Genomic DNA, 20488 nt, shown 5'->3' with positions numbered 1-20488 from the left:
ATGCTCAGACCTATGCGTTTGCTTTATGCAAATAAACACATTGAGTTGACCTCAAATAAAGACCAGGAAGACTCATGATAACAGAAGTAGATCAGTATTTATAGGTGAGAACATACCATTTTATTCCACAACTGAATTAACATCGGAAAGATCTGTTTTGAATATTAAAGAAAGCCACAGTATACATCACAAATTATATTTCACACATCTTTTTCTTCTGCCTGCTACATCTCATTTGTCTGACAACCTACATTATGATTATGTACAAACACTTCTAATGCGTCAAGCAACAGATCAGAGCAGATCTCAAGCTACTGAAAAATCAGGGTGACCAGCTGGGTTAATGCTGGGATAAATAAATAATATTTTATATTATTAGACACATGTACCAAAACAGCGGGTTCCAAAAATAATTTTAGACCTATTTTGTTTAGTCCAATTAATAGTATTTGGTGTAAATAGCCCAGATTGATAAATTCATGTTGGAAATCCTAAAGGTGACCGGGGAAAGAAAAAAAACAAAACAATAAATATGAACAAAAATACATTTAGGGAAGCTGAAGTTCCCCATTGTTTTGCATTCATGGGATGGAAACCCCTGAGGTACATCTATGCATCACGTTCTCTAGAGAAGAAATAAAATGTTATAGAAGGAAATCTCCAAAAATACAAAACAAAAAGCAGAATCATACAGATTTTTGTTAACAGTCCTATCAAGAAGGCAGTAGCACCAAGGGAACAGAGGGATCGGGATTCAGTAAGAGGATGATATCTGGTGCATTCTTGGTGCTTTATCTTGTGCAAAACGGGGAGCCTTTTGACTATCCTTCGAAAAACATGATTTTGGTCCTCATTCTGTCAAATCGCTTATTGAGCAGTTGACGCAGATGTAGTCCTCATTTTCAGCCTGCTCAGCAGACACTCCCACACAAATCTGGTGGAACCACTGGTTACAGCTGCCATCGCACTGAACCCAGTTTACCTACGAGGATGAGAAAGACCATTAATTATTCATCTAGACAAAGAGACACACAATAACCCAATTATACAAGCAAGAACGATGCAGTAGATTAGAAAACAAAACCTCAAGCATTTCAATTATGTTAAAACTAACCTCATTTCCTTCTGGCTGTTGACAATGCTTTGCCGAGCACACAGACCAATCCTCCTCCGAGTCGTCGGAATACGATAGGTCAGAAAGGGAGTTGGAGGGGGAGGTGGTTCGTTTCTCCTCTCTTCTCCTTTCTTTGTTCATTTTAGGCTTCTTTTTCTTGGGCTTCTTTATCTTGTCTCTGTTTTGCCCTTCCATGTTCTCCTTCTCTAGACGCCGTTTGCTGTTCTTCTCAAGCCTCTCCGGTTCCTTCTTGGTCTCTGGAATGCCATCCTAGATAGAACAATTCAAAATAAGTCAAAAGCTCTGTTCTGAAACCTAGTGAGCAGTCTCGTCTGAATAAGCAGCTGCCTACTAAGTCCACTCCAAAGGAAGATATTTTGTTTAAAAAAAAAAAAAAAAAAAAAATCCCTTTTCAAGAACTACAATGAACAGCTCGTTTGGACTACAGCGTTGCTTTCCGGGTTTTCCTGTGATGTCACAAAGCGGCTTATTAGAATATCATTAAAATAATTCGAAAATAATAATAATAATAATAATACAAATGGTTGAGGGGTGGGGAGGGGCGAGGTTGTGGTTTGAATGCTTGGTTGAGTGCTTCAGACAAGACAACGATGAAAAAGTGCTGCTGTAGCATCAAGTTTTCGTGGAACAGCTAACCAAAATCGCAACACATTTCGTTTTTCGGAAGGCGGGCCTTCATCAAAAACAGAACTGAGCAGTTTGTGCCAGGCTGGAGAGAAACGCTAGAGAGCATATTCTAGTACCCCCCCAAACAAAATCAAGACTTTGTAAAAGAGCATAATAGGATCCCTTAAATGTCAATTATAACTTATATTACAATTATGAACTTATGTCATCATAAAGCATGATGACATTTTGTCTGTGGCAGAATTGGACATCCATAAAAACTTACTAAAAAGATTAAATATTTGTTTACTTGCATGTCATGTGACCATCAACTAACATCAAAGAACCGGAAACATGAATGTGTTAAATTTTTAAGTAAATACTGAGTACACTCTTTGTCAAATGAGTTTAGTTAAAGTTTGAAAATCCTTTGTCTAAATCAGGGAAGTTTACAATGCAAAAAAAAATTCAAAAAGGAGTAGTAAACAAGTTGGGGACGTTTTCTGACCTGTCCTTTGTTGTGCGAGGGGCTCCTGTGAGGTGGACTTCTCTCTTGAGCAATGTGATACTGGTGATCATGTTCGCTGCTCTGCAGGGAGTGCTGGGATGGTGAAAACCTGTTGAGCAGGCTGCTGTAAAGCTGCTGGAGCTCAGGTAAAGTCACCTGCATCAGAAGACCTTCTACCAACAGCTCCTCCAACTCAGTACTGAGTTCTGTAACACATGACACAATCCCAAATGTTTACACCCATATAATCCCATAAACTCGGTAAGTGTTAAAACGGGTGTAGTAGTCTCACCATTGAGAGGAATACATGGCTGCAGCATGTAAAAAGAGCTGTTGCTCCCTACCAGTGTCGGAGATGATGCTGTTCCAGGAATATGTCTGGTCTGCATCATAAACAGAAAAGTGTCACATTTTAATAGATTTTCCTCTAAAACTAACTATATTCAAACATATTAAGCTCACTTTTCCATTTGGATGCTGCGTAGGAGAAACCAGCTGCACTTTGTGTTGCCAGCGCACCGTTCTCTCAATCACATATCGTAGGGCATCGCCTTCTGGAAGCCGAACCCGAATCCGCTGTAAGGAAGCAAGCAGGGGAAGCACCTTATCCAGGGGCGGCTTTTCGGAGCGCTTGCAGAGCGGGCATAACCATGGTAGCCCTGTCTGGATGTCCTTGAACCCTGGCACACAGCCGCTGTGGTAGGCGTCTCGACAGAGTTCACACTGTAGCATAGGGCCTGCTGGGACAGTGTGGCACAGGCACACTGTGGGGGCCAAACAGCTGGGTGAAGACTGAAACTTTGATTCATTTGAGGTCCTCAACATAGACAGGCTCTCCAGCTCTTTCTGATGCACCTCGCTGAGAGTGGCCATCTGTTTGGAGAAGAACACACAAGTCTGAGCAGATACCCAAATGTCCATCAAAGACATGAGAAGTCAGGACTCAACATTGAGGATGGCTTATTCTAGAGGTTAGCGGGGGATGGGAGACCACAAAAATAAATATGCAAGTTTACTGTGTGACCAATTATGAAATACACAGAGACCCTTATTTTGAAACGCTTTACTTCTTACCAGCTGCTCATTTAAAAAGATGAGGAAGATAAAACTGGCACTGTTACAACAATCTAAAACATTACAATATAAATACACAAGGTAATCATTATCAATTCATTAACAGTAAACCATTCAAATCATTCAATAAATGCACAGTACTATTTACATATTTTTAAATGCTGAAACAGAACCATGTATATGCAATAGATAGTGATTATTCAATCTGAAAGTTTGATAAGTGTCCCACTTAAGTTCATCCACAATGTAACCCAACAGTTTGTTTCGTATGTTTACATGAAAAATTGGAACCCATTATAATCAGTGTTCTGTCTACACTAATCTCGATCATATTTACTCACCTAGTATTACATTTGTGAATCAGTGGGCTGGGCTAAAGAGCCAATGAAGTAAAAGTAGATGTTGCTTTTCTGCAGAAGTGCATTTCATTGCACTATAACATCATACCGAGACCAAATATAAAACTCATTTAGCAACTTGGTTTCAATAAAAGCTGTTTTTGGAATGACAAGGAGGTTCTGATTTCTGGCAGTATGTTTTTATAGTACATTGACCTCCCATATGTGAAAATACTCATGACCCCTTTGAGACATTTATGGTCTTACATTTAAACGCTAGAGACAGAAATCCTGAAAATAAATACATAAACATTTTTGAGTGCTGCATTGGCAACTCAAAAGATCAAGGTCAGCAGGACTAACAAAAACCTGTTTGCTTTTCAATTTAGTTTCAAACCTAACCAAAAAATGACTTACTGCTGAAACGGTCTCTTTGCTCGTAGAAAGCGCCTTCTCCACATCAAAAAGGGAGTCTAGTTTTACTTCAACTTTCTTGCAGGGTACCGAGACATCCTTGGTTTTTTTAGACTTTGACTTCTGCGGTCCGTTCTCACACCTAGGACACAAAACCTTAAACACACAAACAGAACAATAAATTTTACTCACAAAATTCAGAGTTATTCACATCCTAAAAAAGTACCGTTGTAAATAAGTATGTACCTCGAGGAGAGAATGGGATGAGTTCCTCAATAGGAAAGTTTTAACTGCACTTTCCTTCCAGGTCTGTACCTCTGATATTAAACTTTCCAGTCGAGACAGTGGTTCCAGCATTACCGGAATACTTCTGGCTCTTGACACAAGTTCAGATAGGGCAGCGAGACCTGGAATTCGGCCTCCAGCCTGTAGCAATAAAAGTTTAAATGAGCCCTACTTGCTCAAGGTTCTGTGTGTTCAAATCAAAGGGTTATGAATAATAGAGAATTACAGAAACATGCAAAACATACCTGAAGAGCATCGGCTTCCATTATCCACTCTTTGGCCTGGTTTACACAGTCCTTAAGTTGAAGACAGCCGGGCAGGTATGCTGGGATGCTGTCAACTTCCTGTATAGCTGTCTCAAGAGTCTCAATACTATGCCGGGGTCTAAAATAAGCAAAGAAGTTAAAATTATGCTTTACTTTAAAGATGCTAAACTAACCTAGATTGTTGGGTCAAGTATTTTCATAAAAAAGTGACGGTAAAGATTTCTATATGAAATAAGTTTGGTCAAAAAAATAATCAGTTTCCACAAAAATATTAATCAGCACTATACTAATATGAGACTTCTTTCAAAAACATTAAACCTTACTGTCCCCAAAACTGAACAGTACATTGTCCAGTGCATCACCTACACTGTCCATACATTGTTCAATGTCACAATAGACTGAACCAGTTAATCTGGCAGGAAACAGCTTTAAGTCAAAATGCTAACCCGGCACATTTTTATTCCTACTAGCTCAACCATCCGTGTGTGTGTGTGTGTGTGTAACAACACACATGTTGGGAGAGCATAAACTGTATTTACCATAAGCTATTGAAAGAAATAAGTTAAATAAAAATTTGCAAGCAAAATTTTACCAGAATGCAAATTATTTTGTTGCACAATCAACGTGCTCAAGCACACTGCCAAACCTAAAACACCTAGAGTTGCTTTCATTTTCAGATCTTGATAAGTGGTAAAGAGTTTGTATGGGACCACAAAAGCTTGTCACCAATTACTCTCCCTTGTGTTATTCTAAAACACAAATTTATTTTATTTTAAAATAAAGACGATTTCTTTTTTACACCTAAAACCAATTTGTGCCTTGTTTTCTCTTAATGAACCTTTGAAGCATCATTGTTTTGGTCAGCAAAGATCACCCAGTCTTGCAGATGTTAAAGACTTGAAAAGTAGGGACAGGCATCTCTCAGGTTTCATTATTTCAAAAATTGTCTTACAAAGACATGAAATTATGATAGAATTGTCCTTTTTGAGTGAACTATTCAAATTACAAAACATTTAACTTAAATACAAACCTAGCAGTGAGCATGTTATGGGCCTTTTCTTCCCAGTGTTCACAGACAGTGAGCAGCTCCTGCAGGCGGGCCATGGTTCTTTCCACACAGACATGCGGTGTCAGGCCCACTCCTTGATCTATGAGCCTCCTCATGCAGTCTAGACTGAGGTCGGCTGGCTGATCGCTGGCTTCCTGAACGGCCTCCACCCAGCGGGCCTGCTCCAGCCTCTGTCTCAACACCACCAGCTGAGGCAACTCCACATCCAAGCCTGCACCTTCATCTAGGAGGTTTTGAAGAGCAGATGAACCAGGCATGTCCTCTGCAAGGAGATCTGAGCTCTGTTGCTGGAACTGTTCGACGCGGTTCAAAAGAGCCTGAGATGGAAGTAGAGAGAGAAAATGTCAGATCAACACCCAAGACATCTGAGAGGATTGCACCAAGCATGTTGTGTGGTTGGGTACCTTTAAGAAAGGGGCCTGTCGGATGGTACAGGGCAGGTCATACAGCTGATTGACAAACGACCTCAGTTCCTCCACAGTGAGCTGGTTCTGAGACTTTCCCCCACCGGAACGATATCTATTAACAAAAATACAGATTTGCATTCATTTAAAACTAGTGAACGTGCAAGAACTTCAGATAGCTCTAAAATCCAGAGGAAAGAATAAATGTACCTTGTCTGTCTCTTGCCATTGAGGAGTTGTTGGGCCATTGAGGTACATCTATCTGCATTCTGAATGACTTGACGCAGGTGACTTAGCAAATCAGTCTCAGGGTATGACTTCTTCTCTGCTTCTACTACCAATGAACGAAGCTCCTCCATATCTAAGAAGAAAGCAGAATCCCTTATTTTAGTTTAAAAGTGCTTTTAACTCAAGAGACCCGTTGTTGCAGAACAGCCACATTTGTACAAAGCAATTAAATACCTAACTTTCAATGAATATATAAAACAATTAAACACAATAACAGATTGGGTGGAGGATGTACATATTACCTGCTACAGCTGGCTAAAATCTTACAAAATGGCACCAGCCAGCTGAAACAATTCTTAACACTTTTAGAATAAAATAAATCATGCCTTTGTTTGAACATACATGAATAAAGTGTAATAAAATGCAACACTGGGCTTAAGGGTTCAATACTTGGGATTTAAGGGATAAAAGACAAACACATTGCAATAACAACTCACCACTTTTATTATCTTGATCCGCTTCCAAAATCTTGTTAACTTTAGATGCCCAGTCTTCATAGGACTCAGCACGAGCCGTCAAAGCCTGGAACAATGGCTTCAGTTCGGCGAGTGTATATTTATAGCTGCGCAAGTAAAAGACAAAAATATTAATTTAAGAAAACCTGCCAAATTAAATCAAATTTTCATTTAATCTATCATTCAGAAATGTGTCCTATGCTTTTGCAAACACACACTTGAGCATATAGCTTCTAGCAGGGCAAGAGCAGAGGTCCTCGATGTGATGTAGACAGACCAGCTGGTCGGGGCTACAGGGACAGGTGATGGCAGACAGGTAACAGGTGGTCCGGCACTTAGCACACTGCCTTTCCTCATCTGGCAGCAAATCATAGTCAACCTGTTGGGAGTGCCACACACCCTAGAGAACACCACCAACACAATGGGATCAATTAATAACAGACAGACAGACTTTGAATACAAAGTGAACAGACACAACAGAGCTACAGGCTTAATTACTTCCAAAATATTACCATTATAAGTTTATAAATTGACCGATAAGATACATATTTTGTGGTTATTCAACCAACTTGGTCATGAAGTGCATGTTTCAGCAGCTTAAATGCGCTAACCGCCATTAAGATTTTAGATTTATAGACCCACCAGTTTATAGACTTTCTCACGGAGCATCTTCTCTTCCAGAATCATGGCACACATGTCCTTCTGGACAGCAGAGGCCAGTTCTAACTCTAGAGAGTCTGCCTTGGTGGCAATATTACAGGTCATCTCATCGTGAGAGAAAACACAGTATCTGTTGAGGGACCGGTAGTGCTCGATACACTGGCGACCAAGAGGCATCTGAAACGCAAAGACCATATTTGAGCTCATTATGCTTCATAACTTACATTGCAATAATTATGGTTATCTTACATTTATGTCGCAATCAAACTAAAGTAGCGACAGATTACTGTATTGTGACGTACACCAGAGTATAACGGGTTAGCAAAGAAGATGTGGGTGTTAAAATTTTTTGCAAGCTTGCAGTTGATTTTGAGCAACGGGCAGGGTTTAAGCAGACTAAATGACCAGAGAAAAGACATTATGATACTGATTACACATTACAAGGTCAACAACTTTTTAGAAATGAACTATGCATGGATGAATAGTATACAACAGGGTGAATTTTAATTTCATGCCAACTAGGGCTGGGCGATAGGTCCAAAAACATTACCGTGATCAAATTTTTTTATATTAGTCCATATCAATAATTAAATAATTTCTTTCAAGTTTAAAGGCAGATTTCTTGTCCTGAGTGAAAGTTGTATTAACGGTCAAAACATGACAAACACTTCATATTTTTGGATTCTTTACACTTTTCCAGTCATTCTTCCTTAAAATAAATATCTTAATTGAATAATTAGTTTCTGCATGTTCTAAATGGTGATTTTGTTTCAAATACTGAAACATTTGCGTCGCCTGACTTTGATGACGTATCTTCAGCACAGTTTGCAGTGCAGTCTGCAATATTAATAACATTACATTTTTTGTTACATTTTCTGTAGTATTAGCTTGAGTTTGGATGCAGATGTACAATTACGTTCCTTATCATAAAACAGTTGCATCTGTAAAAACTAACAACCTCATTTTTTTATATGGTGAAATTTAATCATTTCTGACTGTTTGAGTTTCATTAAAATTAACCATTAGTCTTCCATAGTAGCATACCGTTCTCATTTAACCACACATATAGAACCTCAATACCACAGTAAAGAAGTAACTATATGGTTTCTAGGTACTTGTATGAAAAACAGTAGCCTAGTCTAAATACATCTATTCACTATAGCTTCATCACCCAAAAAAAAAAAATGTATGTATATAATACAATTTGCTATGAATATCCCACATTTCTGCTACAATCCCACGGTGCAGTAAGTGTTTAACAGCACCGTTTCATCTGGCTTGAAGTTATTTGTGTTCTTCACTGAATTCAAGCTCACACTGGACCTCATAGCACTGCTTAGTCATTGCGTGGCCGAGACTCATCTGTGAGTATAAACGCATCTGCTCTAGTAAGCTCACGCTGCACTGCTGTTTCAACTTTGAGCCGATTGGATGAATGGACCGTGTGGCATGGTTCAAATGTTTTGTTCTGCTGTTAATGTATAAACATTATATCAAACTCATGTTATCGCTTTCCCAAGGAAAATTACATTGTGATAATTATCATTACTGATTTTATTTTTGTGTTTATGGGCTTTTGGTGCCTTTTTATTTTGAGGACAGTGGAGAGATGACAGGAAAGTATTGGGTGGAGAGAGGGGAACAGGATCAGCAAAGGACCTTGAGGCAGGAATCGAACTCGGGTTGCTGTGAGCACAGTTTCGCTCTGTCGACACACTAACCATGAGGCTATCAGCGACGACTATTATTACAGTTTTATCGTCCTGCCCTAATGTCAGCTTTAAGAGCCTTTTACCCAGTCTGCAGTGCAGAAGTTGACTGCCTCAGCAAAGTTGAAGCCCTGGTTGAAACCACTGTGATAGGCCCTTGGGAAGGTAATGACAAACTCGCCAGCACACTGGTTTGTACGGTAAATCTAAAAGGAGAAAAAAAAATAACAGATGATGTGCACCTCACATGAATAAAATGACTCCATTTTATGTTATAAATGGTCTTTGTTTAGTCCATAACTCCACTCACTGGTACTCCATGCTCCATGAGAACATTTGGGTTCATTATGGTGACCAGCTGGTGCAGCAGGTCTGGCTGAGACTCAAAGAGCTCAGGGGCCAGGCTCTTCATCACATTCTCCAACTGCTCAGCAGCATATCCAGGAGCACCATACCACGTCTTTGGCTCTCCCCTGCAAATCAAAACAACAAAAGAGAATGGAAAAACATCAGTCTCAGAGCATTAATTGTTTTTGTCTCAGAAACTATTAAAATTAAGCACAAACAACCAATTTAATAAGCCATGTACATGGACATCAGGTACACTTGCATAATCTACTATGTTTATTCACCCAAAAATGAAAATTCTGTCATTAATTACTCACCCTCATGTTGTTCCAAACCCATAACACCTTCAGAACACAAATTAAGATATTTTGGATAAAATCTGAGAGCTCTCTGACCCTCAATAGACAGCTTTGCAACTGCAGTTTTCCAAATTCCAGAAACGTAGCAAGGACATCGGTAAAACAGTTCATGTGACATCAGTGGTTCAACCTTATTTTACAAAGCTACTAGAATAATTTTTGTGCACAAAGAAAACAATAACAATTTATTCAGCAATTCTTCTCCCTGAGTTACGGTCTTCTGCCATAGGAAAGTATCCACTGAACATAATCAGCACATTTACATTCAGTAGACAGCACGCACATGCTGAACGTAAACAACGCTTATTATGTTGATTACCTTCGGAGATACTCTCCAAAATAGTGGAAGACGGTAACTCTGGGAGAAGAATTTCGGAATAAATAACGTTATTGTTTTCCTTGTGCAGCAGAAGTATTCTCGTAGCTTCGTAAAATTAAGGTTGAACCACTGGATTTCACATGGACTGTTTTACAGATGTCCTTGCTACGTTTCTGGACCTTGGAACAATGCAGTTGCATTTCTGTCTATGGAGAGTCAGATAGCTTTCAGATTTTATCAAACATAGCTTTGTTTGCGTTCCGAAGATGAACGAAGTTCTTAAGGGTTTGGAATGACATGAGAGGGGAGTAATGAATGACAGAATTTTTATTTTTGGGAGAACTAACACTTTAAACAGTTTACTTTTCATCTGGAAAGTGCAAGTGGATTACCAGTGCAGATAGTTGATGGAATAGCTCCAATGGTCCTCAATGTGCCAGCAGAAGGAGGAGAAGCACATGCCCACATAAAGCCATGGGAGCTTCATCCCACAGATGTCTGCCGTGACATGAGTCAGCACAGATGCATCCAAAACTGGCATGTTGTTGAGGTTCCAGCCACTGCTCAGATAACCCTGGACAAAAACAAATGTAATTTCATGAACCTGGGATTTAGGTTTGTACGTTCATCCTGAAAGCAAGGACAAAGCATTTCAGGTCATTTCTGTACCTCCTCCTCTGCTGAGACCTTAAATGTGCCGTTCTTAACAGGGAATCCACTTCCAAAATCCTTTGAAGCAATATCCGCCCCATATTCTACAGTGACATCCTCCTCAATAGTGCTAACCAGCCTCCAAAACTCCTTCTCCACCAGCTCTGTGGGAACCATCTGCCAAACAATACAACCGATCACTTCATATTCTATATGGTATGCAAGCATTTGTCTCACAAAAGTGTTGTTTAACAGACATACATGAACAGGCATGTTAAAGTAGTCAGACTTGAAAGAGTCAGCCATATCTCCAAAGGTGCGAAGGGTGTAGTCTCTGGACGCCTGCTCAAACCCAAACGCCACCGGTGGCTTACCACACTCCTAAAGGGAGAACAGAGAGCCCAATGATTACAAACTACATGCAAATAAATATCAAATACAATCCAGTCCTACTAAGCAACATCACATACTAACAGACAATAGGTAATAGTTGCAGAGAACACAAACAGGAGCGGCTGTAATTTAGTTATAAAAAGAAAAGATTCTAAGAATTTGACTTTGTCACATGATTGTTTGGTAACCTCATGTAAACCTTTGCTTAAATAAATACAAAGACAAAGAAGACATCAGTTTGCAAATGCAGTCGGGAGTGGTTCACCTGAGCCAGGCACTTGGGGCATCTCCAGTCACCTTTGGGGACGTCATGGAGGGGTGGGATCAGACAGAAGGTGTGATAACTGTCGTCACACCCATCACAAAGCAAGAGTCTATCTTCATCACCTCCACCCCCACATACCAAGCATATGTACTGCTCCACCTGTGGGGGAAAAAGCAAAAACTTTATCATAAAAGGTACGCACTGCATACTTTGTTGTGTAAAAACCAAATGGTCCTTTGACCTTCGCCCTCACCTTTGATTTTTCACCTTCAACTTGCTGCTCAATGGGTTCTTCTTTCACCTGCATTGGAATTTCCTTTACTGGAAGAAATGTATAAAGTAAATAAGTTTGAAATTCCACACGGCACTGAGATTGAAATTTGGAAGTACACTACCATCCAATAGTTTGGGGTTGGTACATTTTTTTTTTTTTTTTAATGTTTTTGAAAAGTAGTAGTTATTTATTTTCATTGCCATGCCTAGGGATATCTTCATGGCAAAAACTGAGTAACAAACAAAATAAAACCAAGCAAACACAAAAACACAGCAGTTAAAATTATATACGTTTTTATTAATATATGATAAAAACATATCAGTCCATGAGTGAGCATACTTCATAAAAAAAAGTGTTCTACTTGCATTTAAATCGGGACATTCCAATAAAATATGTTTCATGGAAAGGGGGGTCTTGCAGAAGAGTTGGGTCTTCGCCTTTAAGCAAAAAGGCATGGGTCAATGACCTATACGACATCTCGTAAACACCACTTGATCTAATCTTGTTTTAAAGGAGATAAACAGTCTCTTTCAGATTTCAGGAAGAATTTTAAGTAATTTATTTTGTGTGTGTTTTAAAAGTAGTCTCTTTTGCTCACGAAGGCTGCATAGATTTGATCAGAAATACAGTAAAAACAATAACATTGTGAAATAATTTTACAATTTAAAATAATTGTTTTTCTATATTAATATTAATAATGCAAACCCCTCAGAGGACCTCAGATGATGCTAGCCCTAAAACATACAGAACTACCAAATATTGCTACACGTGTGATTGCATCATATAATAATTGCTGTTAAGCGTTTATCGTCTGTTCGACTACATCTTTTATTACTTTTTCTGAATATTTCTGTCATATGCACAAACTGACAGTCACCACTGATAAGCTACTAAACATTGTAGAAACTTAATTTTCTGTAAGTTTGCTTTGCAATGATTTGTATCGTAAAAAGCGCTATACAAATAAACTTGAATTGATGTATTTTAAAATTAAATTTCTGTGATGCCAAAGCAACAGCCGGAATTTTAGTCTTCAATGTCATTTCAGATTTCTGAAAGATCGTTTCTAATATGTTCATTTGGTGCTCAAGAAACTCATCTTATTATGGAAACCCAGATATGGTGATTATTTTTTAGGATTTTTTTTGTTCATTTGAAATAGAAATGTATTGTAATACAGTAAAAGTCTTCTAAACACACACACACACACACACACACACACACACACACATACAAATATATATTTTTTAGTACATTTTTTGTAGATGGATGTTAATACTACACCATGAAGAACTTTAAATCTAGATCTTTACCTGGTTCTGGTTTTGCCACATATGAGCCCATTCTCCTCCTCAGGTTGGGTTTTTCGCACACCTCACCCGGTTCGGATTTAAAACAGCGGCCCTATGAAAACAGGCAACGTCAGTAATCAAGACATTACTATCTAGTAGGTGTGAGACGAGACACTTATCCCACGAGGCAAGACGAGACAAGAGACTGGGTTCACGAGAACGAGACAAGATTATTTGACTCTTTTGATGGAATCCTCAATGACGAATTCTATAGGGAAAATGGTCTTTTATTCAACTGAAAAACACAAAATGCATAAAATGTAGGTTGCATTTTGAAATCAACCTGTACTTTATGAAATTAAACTTCTATTTTAATGAATTATATGCAGCAATAAACATGTAAACTAGAGCTGCAAGAATCTGGATAAATTGAGAATTATGTATATAGGCCTATAAATTGGAGATCATGATTCTAAAGAAAAAAAGATTAGAAAACTCAACTTACTAGTGGTCCTGACAAAATGTTAATTGCTTAAAGTCATTATATATATATATATATATATATTTCATTTGAACAAAATAAAATAAAGCAGACAGTGACTCAATTCATAAATACCTGTTTCTCAATTAGAATCTTTTGAATGAACTATTCAATGACAAATACTTTAAAACGTGCATCTGTCGCCACTCGCCACCTCGTGGCGGAAGAGGATATTGCGTTACAATATAGAGGCCTGCGGGAGTACCGCGGGACCCGCGGGACTCAGCGCAACCGAGTGCGGTGCGAGACAATATTTGATGGGTCAATGCGGACGCGGGCGGCAAGATATTATAGTGTGCGGGAAAATAAAGTTAATTGTGGGACTCCCGCAAAGTGGAAATATCTAACAAAATAAAATTACTAATAACAGATAAACCTTTATTTATAATAGACTAAAATAAAATAGACTTTGCGGCATGGGAGGATGCTGATGAAACCATGGACAGCGACGTGTAATTCCATTCCGAAATAGCGAGAGATCCAGTGGTGAAAAAAATCCATCCCGCGCAGGTCTCTATTACAATACATACACGTGTTAAGATACTTTCGTTTGGATCGCTACTGTAGAAAGATACGTGTTTATATCCAAACTATAAACTTTTATATCTCAGTACTTCTGTTATCTAAATGTCCATAACACAGAAATAATGATGTGTGGTTTGAAAAACTGTTTGTGTTGCTCTTTCTGGATCAGCTGCAGCATGAATGATTCGTTAACATGGGCAGCGACAAAACATGCTTCTCACGCTCCACTGACCCTCGATGTGAAACAGTCATAATAGACATAGCTGAATCGTTGTCATTCAGGAATAAGATCGCGTGGGTGTTTGAATTAAGATCGCCATCTTTAAACGATTCATCTTGGAGCTCTAATGTAAACACTGCAAATTGTTTTGCAAGGATATCGTCACGTTCTCGCGAGACCAATTGGATCTCGCAAGACACATTGAATCTCACGAGATATCACGCCACGAGATCTCGTTACATCCCTACTATCTAGTACACACTACTACCTAGTCCAGATATTAATCAGATTTCTGTATCTGTCTTTTACCTTGGTCCGTTTAGCTCTGCGGGCGATAGTACAGGTTTCCGCTGGTTGCACTGACTGACGCTCGAGCAGGTCGTGGGGTTTGTACTCCTTGTCTTTGGTGTTATTAGTCAGAGTTGGCTTCTGAGAGTTCTGTTAGAGAAAGAGATTTTATGTTGACATCATGCAAGTAACAAGCCCATACATTAACAATAAAAAAAAAAAAAAAAAAAACTTACTATGAAATTTTCAAGATTACAAACGCATAGCTGTATTCATAACACCATAATAAATGTGCGCATGTGGCTTCACTCTTATTTAATTAACCAGAGAGCCACATGACAGCAGGGTGGACATTATTAAGCCCAGTAACAGTGAGAGGCAAAGCAGATCACCCCTAGGGTATTAACCATAGTGTAAAAGCAGCAGGCGAATGGGCCTAGAGTTCAGGGCTCAATGAATGAATTCACACTCCTTTATTGGGGGGGGCGTGGGTACAGCACTGAAAAACATGCACGTCAGAGAAAGCTGTTAACCACTGAACCCACAGGAACACTAAAAAAACAGACGAACAGCCTACCAGACACTAGACTAAGAGTAAAAACAAATGACACCCCATAAAAACATACACAGGAACACAACCTCAAGCTTGTTCACTGCACTTCATAGTTGTATGTGCTGAAGACATTTATGCTTACTACTGTGCATGCCACCTAACCTGCACTGAACATATATATATTTATATGGTGAAAATAAACTAGGCCGCTTAACAATGCTTCATAAACTGAAGCACCCTTTCTGTTCAGATACAGTTGAGTTCTTTGCCAACAAAAAAAAGACACTGGCTATCATGTGCGCACCATAACAAAGAACATTTACCAGGAAAAGGGATGGAAACTGAATATTATAATGTTGAAAAGGGGAAGTTATTCAAGAGCTTTAGTGACCTCACCATAAGATTAGCTCCTGTCTGGAACAAATAATATGGGTAGAGAATCCTCTCATAGTGAGCACGAAGGTGAGAGCCAACTGCTTTGCCGGGAGCAAAGCCCATCTTCAGTGCGATCTGGGTCCATCTCCGCTCTTTACAGACCACGTCAAAGCCTCCCTCCTCTTTGACCAGCTAGACAGAGAGTCACCAAAGACATGTTTACAACCATATTTAATTTTCAAAAAGGCCACTAAGAAAGTACAGGACAGCATTTGCAACTCTAGTATCCTAAATTACCGGTCACTTGCAGAAATAAAAAAATACACTTTAAACTTTGCACATGGCCGCAAGAGATGACTCAGCCTCAGTCCTACCTTGTAAAGCACATACAAGTCCAGAGTTTTGCGCTCAGCATGAGGAATTTTCAATGTACAACCCTGCAGTTCCCAGAACTTTGCTATCTGGTCCAGGAAGTTGAGCTTCACTCTGGTCTGGGCCTATAAAACAATACAACACAAATCAAACAAAGGCCTCATTCTTTTAAAAGCGTTTGGTTAGCAAAGGAGAAAACATCATGGTATTTCATATTCTAAAGAATTTAATTTATATTAAAGTTCACACTGATGTTCAAAAGTTTGGGGTCAGTTCGATTTTATACACGTATTCAGCAAAGAATTAAATGCATTACATACAAAATATTGTTACAAAAGACTTCTATTAAAAAAAAAAATTCCCTTCTACTTTTATTAATCAAAATTTCTAAAAAATAAAATAAAATGCCATCATTTTTAAAAAAATTAAGCAGCTCAAAGGTTTTCAACATTGATCACTCTTGAACAAAAACAATCAGAACGTTAAAATGATTTCTGAAATCATGTGATGCAAAAGTCTAAAGTAATGGCTGCTGAAAACGCAGCTTTGCCATTACTGAATAAATTACTAATATTTTATATATAAAAAAAACTGAGAAACCAAAAGAGATGGTGACAACAATAAGGACTTTTCTTTTAGTTAGTGACCTTTTTGACTGACACTAAACCCTGTGCTTTAAAATGTGGCAGACCAAAAAGAGGTCACACTGGTGGCAGGTTATGCTTTAGGCTTAATAAGGCCACATGAACATATCTGTAAATACAAAATATATAACAAGAAGGACAGAAATAACAAGGTCTCACCTCTAACTCGTTGAGCCTCTGAATGCGTGGCGTAAAATGCAGTCTGTCCACATCACAGGCAAATGGTGGCTGCCAACCCTGACATGAAGAAAAAAAAACATGTTAAGCTTTTATGCTTACCATTTGCCACAAGACAAAGTCCTGCCTAACAGAAGAAAATTATTTGTGCTTCTACCTGCATGTGGGTATTTCATTATGCCATCTTTCTATTTAACAATGATGCTTATGAATACATGTAAGTGAGATAACATTTAATCTACAAGACGATAAAAAAAAATTATGTTAAATCCTCAAACTCAAAACAATATCACAATTGTCTTAATTTCAAGAGGTCCTGATTTTTTCCCCTACTAAATCATCTTCGTTATGTCATAAGGCAGGTATTACTTTCATAGTATACATAAAATAAAGTTATAGAATGGTCCAGATGTCCACTGGCATGATTTAGGAAACATTAACAGTTTTTTTTTTATTAAGATATATATAAATGATAAAGCATCAGCGATAAAGCATATTCGCAGTGCAGCATACTAGGATGGGTAGAGAAGACTACAATACATTTCATTATCTTTCCACTGAGGCCTTTTCAGGTTGTTAACAATTGTGAATAAAACAAACGCAAAAATATTCATAGCTAATACAACATCTGTGTAAACGTTTAAAACGCGACCTAAACTAAAATTCACTTCTCACTTGCGTTATTTACATCAAATTTCAGTTTCAATGGCTAAATGCAAATACACAACTAGCACAACAACATGGAGGACAACGGCTGAGACCAATTGCGCCACCTCAAACTTCAATATTTGTACATGTTTGTTTCAAGATTAAACTTAAAACTTGAAAAATTTGATAAAGGACAGAAAATCTTTGACAAATTCAGAGGTTTTACGTTATTTGCTAGCAAAAGTGATAATTGTTAGTTTAAACAGTAGCACCGAGTAAACAGTACAAAATGCATCTGATCCACTTTTGAATAAAAAAAAAAAGACACTTTAACGCCATATTTCAACATCAGTTAACCAAATAAAACATTAGTTTAAACGTAAACGCAAATGCTTTGACGTTAAAGGTAAAAAAAGGAAGTTGCACGGATAAAAAGAAATGTTCATCAAAAAGTCCAGATTATTCGGAAAATGTTCTAAACTAACGTTACATGTAAAATGAAGATATATAATACTTAGAAATTCACTATCGATGATTGCTCTTGTTTGGGTGGATCCATTCTAGCTAACATTGATTTTGGAAGACAATAACAATCACCACATTCTGCCCCTCAACATTTTCCATCAAGCAAACATTTATTAAAAGTATCTGCAAAAAAAACAGTCGTGATACTCAAAAGAAATCAAGAGCACGATAAAACTCTTGGAAATAAAGTAAGTGATGTTATTATGGTCGCTACTGGTGTAAACCACACGCAAGCATTCACGCATAGCTAGTAGCTGCGCGCACACGCGCATACGCCGTTACGAACGTTAGCAATGGCTGGAGCCGCAATCCGCCATGTTGAAAAAACCTGTCTTCAGAAAAAGTGTTTCGGGATCTGCGATCTGCGAGTAAAAAAGACGACCGAGAGGCAGCATGCATCTGACAGTTCTGTTATATGTCGAAGAAACTTACCGGGGGCGGTCGGATCTTGCAGATGCCAGTGTTCTCTGCAATTGGACGTATTTTGTTGATGAACCCAAAAGGGTCGGCAAATTCCTCCCAACTGGGCTCAAAGACAGGGCACTCCGGTGGTGGAATAAACTCGTTGGGTCGTGAATGGGTCATTCTGGGGAACTTGATCCAAATGATGACATGTAGAAACTGCAGTAAACTGTTTGAAGTTGAAGTAAATTTTTTAATTAGTCTCGAAAAGATGGCATATTAAAGAATGATTACACCTGAACTCCGACAATTAACATCCTCATCCACTTTGGGAAACGTACACACAGACGGAGTGCCGACTTTACAGTGCTTAGTAGTCTTCCGCTTTCAAAAGTAGAGACGCTGGATTTCCTTTCTCCATCCGACTTTCTCACCATTGTAGAATTTTAAAAGTTTTTACAAATGTAAAACGCACACTTTAATTTTCCATGAGGTATGGCAAGTGGAAAAAAACGCATTATTCAACATCGCAACACTTATGTAACGATCAATACTAACAAAGCTTTTGTTTTGTAATGGTCAGCAATGATCAACATGATACAATAAAGCATCAAATATACATTTCTTCAATTAACTGCATTATAGCAAACAAAATATGCAATATACATAATAACATTTAAACTCTGAAACACGGAGCTGTTTATAGAAGTCACCCAAGATTTTATTTTCGTTTCAAACGCCTTTGTTTTTTTCCAAGCTCCATCTCCTCGCGAAGTCGTAAACATTTTAATTAACAGACAGTAGTGTCATAAAATCTGTGGTTAAAAACCAAGTTTTTATATATGACAAACCCATCAAAAACGTTCGTACATTTGTGTGTTAAAAACGTCTCATCTAAAGTGTTTTAAAAAGGCAGAAGTAGGTTGCCACTGAATTAGAGAAGTGACTTGCGCGGATAGATACACCGCAGCTTCATTGTAACCGGAATTACTTCTTTAAATGGACTCTTTCAAGTTACTCACACTAGGAAGTAACAGATGTTGTCCAGGGACGATGAATTAAGCCACTCTCCACTCGATTGACATTTAAATTGACGATTAACCTTTTTAGTGGGGTAGCATCGTGCAAACAGCACATCAAAAACCATCTGAATATGTAATCTGTGGGCATTTGCAGCGTCACATGACCTGATTTCGGAATGCGGGATTCTTCAGCGGAAAATGAAACACTGTGCCAAGACAGAAAGTCTCTCACCGTACTGGCGTTGCGCTTGGCTTCTTTCTTTACATATCTTTATGCAGAAGGGCCATTAACATCCCCCGTAGTATTCCATGGGAGCAATATCTATGAGCACGTACCACACGTCAACTCGGAAGCTGTCGCCGTCGTCCTGTAACAGACAGATATCCCCGGTTCCCTGATCCGCCTCTCGAAGGAAACAGTTACAGCTCTGCTCCACCGAGACCGACTGAGGTGTGGCGCTAGTAGCCTGACCTGTTACCGACGATATTGAGGATATTGTATTTGAAATTAAGAAATCTTATTTGCTAATTTGACTTCAATACGGCTTATTTTCTCCAAATCACTTTAAAGCCTAAATGTTTATTAATATTCTTGTTTACAGCAGCACATCTAGTAAAGGTGTTTAGATGTATCTAGTATGGGTGTAATATTTATCTAAAACATGAAAAAATATATATACATTATTTTTGTTCAAATAAGATATATGACAAAATAACACTTAGTCTGATGAATGAAAACAGCAAACTAATATATATATATATATATATATATATATACACATATATACATACACACATATATATATATATATATATATATATATACATATATACATATATACATACACACACACACACACATATATATATATATATATATATATATATATATATATGTATATATATATGTGTGTGTGTCTGTAATTATTTAAACCATGAGTACATATACATATATTTTGTTCAAATGTGATACATGACAAGTACAAAACAGCACTTAGTTTGAAAATTATGTGTACAGTATGTATGTACATATTTGTATACAGTCAAACCAAAAACAACAAATATAATTAAAAAAAAATATTTT

General features: G+C 38.1%; 1 protein-coding gene across 2 annotated transcripts; it reads right to left on the bottom strand.

Annotated features, from left to right (window-relative positions):
* Window positions 1-78: 78 nt before the first annotated feature.
* Window positions 79-19830, bottom strand: LOC132126088 (lysine-specific demethylase 5B-like). Of its 2 annotated transcripts, XM_059537123.1 has the most exons (29): window positions 19637-19830; window positions 18413-18611; window positions 16790-16867; window positions 15989-16111; window positions 15636-15806; window positions 14708-14836; window positions 13134-13224; window positions 12186-12257; window positions 11800-11867; window positions 11547-11705; window positions 11150-11269; window positions 10907-11065; window positions 10630-10811; window positions 9522-9684; window positions 9298-9417; window positions 7485-7679; window positions 7061-7242; window positions 6825-6949; window positions 6310-6460; window positions 6100-6214; window positions 5657-6012; window positions 4606-4744; window positions 4322-4501; window positions 4079-4231; window positions 2712-3122; window positions 2542-2632; window positions 2250-2455; window positions 1115-1384; window positions 79-982 (listed from the first exon to the last, which is right to left on the bottom strand). In XM_059537123.1, exons 2-29 carry the CDS (start codon window positions 18563-18565, stop codon window positions 851-853), a joined length of 4494 nt encoding a protein of 1497 aa, XP_059393106.1. In that variant the 5' UTR covers window positions 18566-18611; window positions 19637-19830; the 3' UTR covers window positions 79-850. The 2 variants fall into 2 exon arrangements, with proteins under 2 accessions (XP_059393106.1, XP_059393107.1); XM_059537124.1 differs by lacking the exon at window positions 12186-12257.
* Between the last annotated feature and the right edge of the window lie 658 nt (window positions 19831-20488).

Source organism: Carassius carassius, chromosome 44 (assembly GCF_963082965.1).
Source record: "Carassius carassius chromosome 44, fCarCar2.1, whole genome shotgun sequence".
Classification (NCBI taxonomy): Eukaryota; Metazoa; Chordata; class Actinopteri; order Cypriniformes; family Cyprinidae; genus Carassius; species Carassius carassius.
The sequence above is the reverse complement of the archived record's forward strand: the minus strand, read 5'-3'. Positions and strand labels throughout refer to the sequence as shown.

Bases quoted from the DNA above. Each gene is read 5' to 3' on its own strand.
- LOC132126088 (XM_059537123.1), bottom strand. From the start codon at position 18,565: ATGACCCATTCACGACCCAACGAGTTTATTCCACCACCGGAGTGCCCT. The intron at 6,461-6,824 runs GTGAGTTGTTAT...CTTTCTTCTTAG, and splicing joins GGATCAAGATAATAAAAGTG to ATATGGAGGAGCTTCGTTCA. The intron at 1,385-2,249 runs GTCAGAAAACGT...TGTTCTATCTAG, and splicing joins CCTCGCACAACAAAGGACAG to GATGGCATTCCAGAGACCAA.